This window comes from Lycium ferocissimum, chromosome 7, assembly GCF_029784015.1.
Source record: "Lycium ferocissimum isolate CSIRO_LF1 chromosome 7, AGI_CSIRO_Lferr_CH_V1, whole genome shotgun sequence".
NCBI classification, from domain to species: domain Eukaryota; kingdom Viridiplantae; phylum Streptophyta; class Magnoliopsida; order Solanales; family Solanaceae; genus Lycium; species Lycium ferocissimum.
Window position 1 is genome coordinate 26,464,410 of NC_081348.1, and position 9,660 is coordinate 26,474,069.

At 31.6% G+C, this 9,660-nt stretch overlaps 1 protein-coding gene across 1 annotated transcript; it reads right to left on the reverse strand.

Moving 5' to 3' along the window:
- Positions 1–4,830: 4,830 nt before the first annotated feature.
- On the reverse strand, positions 4,831–8,387 carry LOC132064071 (probable pectinesterase/pectinesterase inhibitor 36). The gene is made up of 3 exons (XM_059456932.1): positions 7,837–8,387; positions 6,105–6,431; positions 4,831–5,796 (listed from the first exon to the last, which is right to left on the reverse strand). The coding sequence occupies exons 1-3, from the start codon at positions 8,357–8,359 to the stop codon at positions 5,105–5,107; spliced, it is 1,542 nt and encodes a 513-aa protein (XP_059312915.1). The 5' UTR covers positions 8,360–8,387; the 3' UTR covers positions 4,831–5,104.
- Between the last annotated feature and the right edge of the window lie 1,273 nt (positions 8,388–9,660).

Sequence of the window (9,660 nt, forward strand, 5' to 3'; positions counted from 1 at the left end):
GAAGCTCAAAATCAAGCAATATCAAAAAAAAAAAAAATCCCATATTAAAAACAAAAAAAAAAATCACAAAAATGCTTAGAAAATTTTATAATGATTGATTTATTCAACCCATTAATGAGAGCAAATGAAATTATTGTACAACAACATACTTAAAATACTTATATATATATAAAATAGTGGAAGTTCAAAAACTCACGGAAAAAAATGGACCCCATATTGACAAAATCAAGCAATTAAAAAAAAAAAAGTGAGTCCGGGGAATATTAAAAAAACAAACAATGTCAAAAAAAAAAAAAAGTGCAGACTCGTAGCAAATACTAATATAATAAAGGTTTAGATACGCTACAATGATATTAATCGTGTTTTGAACATAGTCTCTCTCTATATATATATATATATGCATAAAAATAGGCAAACTAATAATGTCCAAAAGGGTGGGCCTCATACTAAATAACACCAAGCAATATAAAAAATAAAAATAAAAAAAAAGAAACTATATAAAGCATGGGTTTAGACTCATGCTTCATCGTCCGTTGTCCCTTAAAAAAAAAAAGGGGTGACCCCATACTAAATAACACCGAAAGTTAAAAAAAAAGGAAGAAAAAATTTCACCATCTCCAAACTCATGGGAAAAAATAAAGTGGATTCCCTATATTAATAAAATCAAGCAATATTAAAAAAATAAAATTGAACCCATATTAAAAAAAATATAATATTATAATTTTTTTATTCGTAAAAAAATATAATAAAGTTTTAGATACGGAGCACAAACTTCATCGTGTTTTGAACATAAAATATTAAAGACCAATGCAGTTGAAGGTCACCCCATACTAAACAACATCAAGCAATATATAAAAAAAAAAATGGATACATAGTACTTGTTTATAACTCAGCGAAAAGGCCTAGTTAAAAAAAAGTGCAGACCGTACAAGTCACTCTTTACTCCTATAAAAATATATATATATATATATATATATATATGGCATAAAAATAGTGCAAATTAATAATGTCCAAAAAAAAATGCACCCATATTAAAAAATCAAACAATATTCATGCTAATTTCAAAGTATCTCACTCAATATTAAAATTAAATTTATAATTATCTTTTTCCTCTTTCATTGTGATATTAAGTTATTAAAAGATTAGTTCGATTTTTTTGTTATGTTTACTAAAATAAATATACTTTAAATATTTATATTTTAGAATAAGATAAAATTTAATTACTTTTTTAAATACTAAAGGATTTCCAAAAAATTATAAAATTGAAATCAAATAATGTATTTAAAAATTGAATAAAGACTTTTTTAAAAAACCATGTCCTTATTTTAGACTTCTTTTTAGCATTATTTATTTATTGAATTTTATTTAGATTTAGAATTAGATTTAGATTTATTTATTGAGTTTTATTTAGATTTAGACTTTGGAAATTTTTTGAGATCCAACTTAGGCAATAGTTTCTTTTTAAACAAGTCTGTGTGATTAAAAAAATCCATTATGAACTATAACACTTTATTTCGAAAAGAAGAAAAATAATTTGGTTCAAGAGACATAATATATATATATATATATATATATATATATATATATATATATATATATATATATATATATATATATATATATATATATATATATATATCTATATTTATTTTTTTGGGCGATGATATATGTCGATGTTTAGTAGATGTTATTTTCATTTAAGATATACAAAATACAATGAAAATATGAAGAGAATTAATGACTTTTCATAATATAATTAAATCCTTTTGCTTTCCAAAAACTTATGTGATGAAGAAATGACATTTCTTCCTTTTGTTAGTTTATAAGCGGTTTCTTCCTTTTGTTAGTTTATAAGCGGCACATTATTTTATAAAATGTACATTCTAATCATTTTTTAAACAAAAATAAAGCTTCAACGCTTCATGCTTAATTTAATCATGTGTCCCCATGACAAACAGACAACCTCATCCTTTTTAAACACACACCCCCCCTGCCCAAAGGAAAAAACGGTACTCAAAAACCTTAAATATGATTGCTCCCTTTTGTTACAATTGTTTGATATTTTGTAAGTTTTGGCGAGTTTTAGACCACAAGATTTAAAAGACTACACACATCTTTAATTTAAGATCACAAGATTCAAAAGTCTCCCTTTATTTCTTAAACTTCGTGGCCAGCCAAACTAATACACTTAAATTGGGACGGAGGGAGTATTACTATTCCTTGGAAAACTAAAAATTATGTAATATTTAGGTACACAAGCATAAAATATGTCATTTTTTTTTAATTAAACTCATCAGTTATAGTTGGAACGGTTCTAAGGATTTACAGGTTATCGAGGCTAATGCATATATTAAAGGTGGTGACATATTTTAAGTAGTTAACTTATCTATGTAATAGACATTTGAGAATACACACAAAAGTATTTTTAAAATTTAAATAGAAAATGTCTAATAGAAACATAGTATCATGTGTTTGAGTGCTTAATTGAAATAAGTCGTAATTTATGTGTTCACTTAAAATTCTTGACAAATTTTAAAAAAATATTAAGCCAATAAAACAATATATAGTAGGAGAAAAATGAGGCATATAAAAGAAGCTTACATTCCACATCACCCTCTCAAGTAGATAAGCAATAAAAGACAACTAAAATGTTGAATTTGGAAGAAAAGCCTTTTGGTTAGTAACCATTTATTAGAATCTAACTAAGTAATTAGTAACCATTAGTTAGAATCTAACTAAGTGACTATAAAGTCTTTAGATTCCCTCTCATTATAAGTAGTAATGTTGTAATTGTAAAACAGATTTGTAAAGGTTCAATTTTAAATTTAAATTATAAAAATGTACCAATTATTTTGGAATGCCAAACAGATTGCATAAAACGACTTAGAACTTAGAACCTACAATCTTCTTTTGCCTAATCTCGAGAATACATAAATTGCTAATCCACTCCATCATGTCAGTTATTACTTTGTATATTTTATTGTTAGTAAGCCATTCAACATTTTGAATATGAGTCATTCTCCTTTTTCACTCAGATTCAGACCATAATATCCGTTTGTTTTACAATTAATTATATTCAATTTTTCTTTGAAAAGTTAATGATAAAGATGATCGTGGACTCAATTTGGGTGATTAATTTGACTCTTAAAAGTATATAATTATATATGATGACATAGACATTTAGTGATATGAATCTACATACCTTTTTATATAGACTTAATGCATATGCGGCCTCTTCAACTTGCCGATTTTTTCAGTTTGACACCTTAATTAAGTGTTGTTCCTATTGAATCCCTGAACTCGTCCTCAATGTGTCTATCAAACCCCCTAAATTTGATTTTTATTAGAAGCAGAAATTAAATTGGGGAAATGAAGGTGGAGTAATATTTTAGACATGTGGTAAGCTATTCTTTAGGTCATGGATGTGACGGTTTCTGCTGGTTCTGCTCTTCCACTGTCAGCTCAATTAAGAGCTACTCCTTTTTTTTTTTTTTTTCTCAATTGCTGCCAATTTATAAGTTGGACTTTTCCCAAACTTATCTTTTTTTTAATCTTAGATTTTTGACTTGTTTGATTGATAAAATAGTGCATTTAATGTCGTTTATTTCCATTTTACAGGTTTTATGTGATTGAGAAGTGATCGAGAGGAAACCAAGTGAAAACAAATCAAAAAGAGGCCAAATTGAAGAAATGAGAAAAATGCAAAAAATGGTAGATCTGCAATATCTAAAATCTGAGGCTTATTTTGTTATCTTTGGACTTGAAAAAATTGGGAACTATAAAAGCAAGACTTGGAGAAATAATTATCATCTTTGGCCATTCATATAAGTTTTGAAGAGCTAGGGTTCTTACTCTCACACATGAGGAATGAAGATTTGAAGACTTTGATGAGAATTTCTTAATCCTTTACTCATTTCTTCTTTTCCCTGCTATGTATTGACTATCTAAGTGTGTAGCATTTTATTTCTTCACTTGAAACTTATTTATAAGAATATACATTGTTAAAGTTTGGATTAGAACTCTTGCTATGCTTATGTATTAATGATTTTTATTTCTAATGAAGTGAGTTTTAGTTTCTTTAACTAATTTTGTTCCTTAATGTTTCTTAAGAGATTAGCTAAACCTAGGACTCGCTTATTTACTTCGATTTGAGCTCGAAAGAGAAAAATTGAGGTTGAGAAAGATTAATTTACAAAAATTTGAGGCTTTAAACCTCATCTAATAACTTGAGCTAGGAATAGGAAAGTTAACTTGAGATTTAATTGGTAGTACTTAATATGTACACTCTAAATCTTGGAAAAGTTTAGAGTGAAATTCATTGATTTGGTTGAAAGACTTTCAATGAGATTTTAGAAACCATTGTCTATTAACATAAACTCGCTCTTAGTTGTAAAATCATAAAATACATGGGATCGTAACTTGAGAGTAATTTCCCTTGTATCCATGCTTGTGACCATTGAACAGTTTACTTACTTTTTAGGTTAGTTTTATCTTTGTTAATTTTTAAATAAAAAAATCAAATATTGAAAAAGTGTTTGGCTTAGCTTAGTTGGTGATAAATACTTTACTTTCTTAATCGCCTTTATATTGTTCTCTGTGGGATTCGACCCCAACTCATAGTTGGGTAAATTATATTGCGACGACCATGTAAACTCTCTCTTTGAGGAGTGAATTTGGACGTTATCACTAATCTTAGCTAAAAGATGGCATAATTAAATTAGAGTATACATTAGCATGTTGCTACATTAAAGATGGAATACTATGTAAGTAAGATGGTGTTTGATAGAACACTTGAGGACGAGTTCAGGAGTTTAACAGGAACAACACTTAGTTGAGGTGCCAAAATGAAAAAAAGAGGCAAGTTAGCTGCATATGCATTAACCCTCCATAAAAAGGTATGAAGAATCGTCATGGAGCATTTTCTTCCTCTCAGGAGAAGAAAGCTTCAAATAAGTTTTGGTCTAATCTAGCTAGACAACAAATACAACAGAAGAAATATACCATTTTATTTTTTATTTCTATAAATACAATTGTAGTGGTAACATGCACATTTGCCAATTTAATAGCCTGCACAATCTTGAGTCTCTTGACAGATACTAACATATTATATGTCAGCCCAATACGGTACTCCACTTGCTGGGATCCAGGATTCCCCCTGTATGAAATTCCTCACTGTAAATGGGCTTGCTTCATTGACATCACGTAGCACATGAAAACCAGGCCAATTTACTCTGTTTCCAGTATTAGCACCACTGCCTGTATTCATGTACTCACCATAATATAATGTTGAAAGTGCAAAATTACCACTCCATTCTTTCCACCCTCTTGGATGAATCAATCCATCCAAATCCGTCTTAATGAAGACCGTCCTCGAATATTTTTTCCATGGTCTTCCTAGGTAATTTTTGAAACTCCCTTTAACAGCACTGAACTCTGAGGATGGAGAAACTCGCGAGTTCAGTATAACAATCCCTGTATTTTCATTCGAGTCGTCCCTCCCCTGTGCTGTTATCAGGTTGGATTGGTGATCCATTGGCCTCTTTACAAAAATGTCGCAGTTTTGAAACACTGCAGATGCATCACCAAATATGAAGTCGATAGTGCCGTATATGTGACAATCGCGATAAAATTGTCTCAACGAGTGTACTAAGAGTGTGTCTTGGTAACCTTTAAAGCTGCAGCGATAGAAAATGGAGAGATCTGAGCTTACACTTAATGCCACTGCTTGATGCTTGTGTGGCCCTGCTGAGTTCTCAAATGTCATGTCCCTTGCCCAAAATCCATCACCAGACACACCTACAATCAAAATGAAATTGTTTTAAGCCAATATATATATGTCACAGTCAATAAAATGTAAAATGAAAATCATGGAAGGTGACAGAGACAAAATATGCTAGGTGAATTAATTCTTTCCATCTGCCTAAGTATTGGTGACCATATTTTTTCGGTGTTTGTGCTAGTGAGAAACAATATATACCCAGTGGAATAGTCGACGCGTGCCACGTTCAAACTGAATCGAGCACCGCCGTCATGTAAAAAAGGTATGTCGCTTGATAAATTCATTATGATTTAATTTAATTTCTAGCTTAATACTTAAGGCTTACCAAATGTAGCTGAGCTCAAGGTGCTAGCTCCATCTTGGACATTTTTATTGCCAGTAACAACGGTTTTGTCAATGCCATCACCAACAAACATCAAATTCTCGAGTCCCCTTCCAATTTCTACATTTTCGCGGTATATGCCAGATTTGACATACACAATTGTTCTTTCTGGACGTGTCATTCGAGAGAGCGCAGCCACAGCCTCGTTGATGGTTTTATAATTGCCAGAACCGTCTTGTGCAACTACTATATCAGCTTTGGATGTTGCTGCATTCCATGATGCCAAAAGCCCCTTGCCTTCACTAGAGCTAATTGGTCTCTGTTGTGCCCCTGTCACCAAAAATGAAGGGTTAATTAGTTTTGCTAGGTTTCCAATGTGTTGGAGTCCCACAAAAAAATACCACTGGTATTTCATGCAGAGTTTTAACTTCTGAGTTCTGTACATAGACAATAATATATTTACAATATCGGGTTGTTTAAATTATGTTACAAATGAATTCACATAAGTAAAATTAATAATCTAAAAATAAGAAAGTGACTTTTTACATCAGGTTAAATCTTACTGACCCAGTAAATATTACTCCTTTTGTTCCACTTTGTTTGAATCATATATCCTTATTGGTGCGTTTTAAAAAAAATGACATGTTACTATATTTCCTTAATGAGAAGTTATGCTATGGGGGTGTTAAATTCACAAGTTTTAAAAATTTATAATCATGATATTTTTTTAAAAAAAATTAACTTAAAATAGCCATCCATCAAAACATTAAACTAGGCGGCGGGTATACAATATATGTATAATTAATGCATAATATATCTATAATCTAGTATAATCATTGCATAATCTATGTATACTAGCTAGGGCCGCTTATTGGGTGGATAATTATGCTTATGCTTAGCGGTTCGGTTTATTGATTATCGGCTTTGAAATATACAAATCCGCTGGCCAACCGATAAGATATCGGTTGGTCCGGTATCGAGTTAGCAATTATCTGGCGGTTAACGAACGGTGTATCTGCTAAATCTAAGATAAAACAAAGAAACCTTGTATGTAACAACTATCGCTTTAAAATACCTCTAAGCTCCATGGTACCTTCTTTCTCAGTGAAATTTTCCCACCTTACCTAAAAAAGGGCTTCTTTTGATTCTGCAAATTTTTGCTAAATGCCAGCTTAGTTAGAAATATCACATTTTGCTAACATCACATAGATGGATAGAATCCCAGAATTACACAGAGACTTGTTGTGCTCGTTATTTCCTAAGAACTAAGAGGTGAATAGAGGTGAATAGATTATAGAATACTCAATAGTGAATATGAATGCGGCTTTAACTTTAGGGTTTTCAATAAATACTTTATATATAGGGGTAAAATGTAAATATGTTAATTTTTAACAGTTAACAGGTTAACGGTTTACCCGTTAAGGAAATTGAATAATCCGCCCTCGCACCGATAGACCGTTAACTATAAAATTTTAATCCGTTCTCCAACCGTTAGTCCGATAACCCAATATTAATAAGCCAATTTTACGGTTGGATTATTGGTTACGGTTCGAATTTGAACAACCCTAATACTAGCTAGGAAAATAAACAACAGATTCAACTATTATTTCAAAGATACCAAAATATTATGACATGTTTAAAATTGCAAACTTAAAAAGTCAACCTTTCTTTATTAAATTTAAAATCACGCGTGGTTAATGTAATTAATTGTGATACGTGCCAAAACAAAACTCACCCTTTCTAGGCTTATTCCTTCTGTTACTCCTTGGTTGTCCGTAACGAAACAAAGCACCCTTAAGCAACAAAGTCAAGTTTCGAGTCTCTTCACTTTTATAAACCAAACCTTTCTCTTCCAACCCATCTAAGCAACTCCTATGACTTGCTAGTGCTGCACTTAACCAAGTAATAGCATCATCGTGGTTGTAATACGTCTCATTAGAGACTAGCCTAGCTAGCCTTGGCTCAGTGTCTTCATAAAGCTTTACACACTCATCACTGCTCCCAAATTTATTTATCGAACCATGTTGGTCCGCGGCTTTGTCAATTCCTTTTAGACCCTGAGCCCACTTCATTGCACTTAGCACCCCATGCCTTGTTCTTTCGACCACCTCATTATTAACAATATCTTGCTTGCTAGTGACAACATTAGCAACAATGGCTAAACGTAGAAGAAAGACGGTGAAATTCCAGCTGGACATTTTTTTTCCTTTTGGATTCAGTAGAGATTTAATTTGTTTGAAGACAATTTGGAAGGACATGTATATATAAAGGTACTTGCAGACTGTTACACATAGATAAGGGCATAGACGTGTCGATGATTTGCTACATGCTGAGTGAAGCGCAAATTTTGGACGTTTCTATGAAAACGGTGCACATTAAATCTTTCTGAAGAATAGACATTCAACACTACAATGTTTTGTCACAAGGCTTTAGCTAGCTTAGATGGTGCTTTTTAACAGATTGAGGATTAAAGAGAGATCATATATAAAAGTCAGATTTTCATGTAACAAAGGGTGGAAAACTAAGCCATGCATGCATCCATGATAGATTCAACACATTTTTACTATATTTTTGGTGGGGTAAAACATTAAAGATATATACATACATGATCGTGTGGGAGTAGATCGAAATAGAAGAAGAAGCCCTCCACGTTGTTTGTCATAGTTCGATTCAGTATTAATTTCTTTTTCTTTTTTTTTTAAAGGAGAACTTAGTATTAATATTTGTGGTCTAATACATATACTCGTATACCAGACACTTGGAACTTGTCTTAAACATGGTATTCGGGTGACTGTGAAAACTTTTGATTAAAAAATATAAAATTTGTTATTCTTTTCTACGACTTATAAGGAGATATTGCCAAATAAAATGGAGCAATTGGAGTATTTGTTTCAGGATTCGATTCACGCTTACAACAAATAGTCTAAATGCAATTAACTTCTAAGTAATCTAATAGTTTAAATACAGTATATTATAAGTTATTGGTGGATAACATATTAATATTAGAGGATAAAGTTATTGTTAATTTGAGAAAGAAATACAGTAGTTCTACATTACCATTTACCAGTTGCTTCCAAATTTTTTCAAACTCGGAAAGGCGGTACTTAGTAGTTGAGGTATGCACGTAAGAGACAGCTAGCTACTTCACGAGTAGTATCCTTCCTGTGCGGAGCCAATGTGGTAGACGAAAGTTGATGACGTGGTTAGCTCACGTAATTCCAAACGGCTGACAACAGAGCTAGTGACTAGTTATCTTCTTGCTCTGAGTCCTGAGGTTTTGTTTTACACATTGAATTGCTGATAGGATCAAGCTCTACAAATTACACTGACACAAAAGGTTGTATTTTATTGTTAGAAAAATTGGCATAATATGAAACAATTAAAAATTAAAAAAAGAAGAAGTAAGCATTATTTTAAACTGAGACAAAGGTAGTTCTCTGTTTTTGTAGCCTTTGCCCATGTAAGTTAAGAGCAACCGACTTGAACGAGCAAGGGCCCCGGTAGGCTGGGATACTTTTGGCTGTTACAGCCTAAGGACTGGATCGAACCTTGGCCCACT

Bases quoted from the DNA above. Each gene is read 5' to 3' on its own strand.
- LOC132064071 (XM_059456932.1), bottom strand. From the start codon at position 8,359: ATGTCCTTCCAAATTGTCTTCAAACAAATTAAATCTCTACTGAATCCA. The intron at 6,432-7,836 runs GTGAGTTTTGTT...TTTTGGTGACAG, and splicing joins AAGGAATAAGCCTAGAAAGG to GGGCACAACAGAGACCAATT. The intron at 5,797-6,104 runs GTAAGCCTTAAG...TTTTGATTGTAG, and splicing joins CTTGAGCTCAGCTACATTTG to GTGTGTCTGGTGATGGATTT.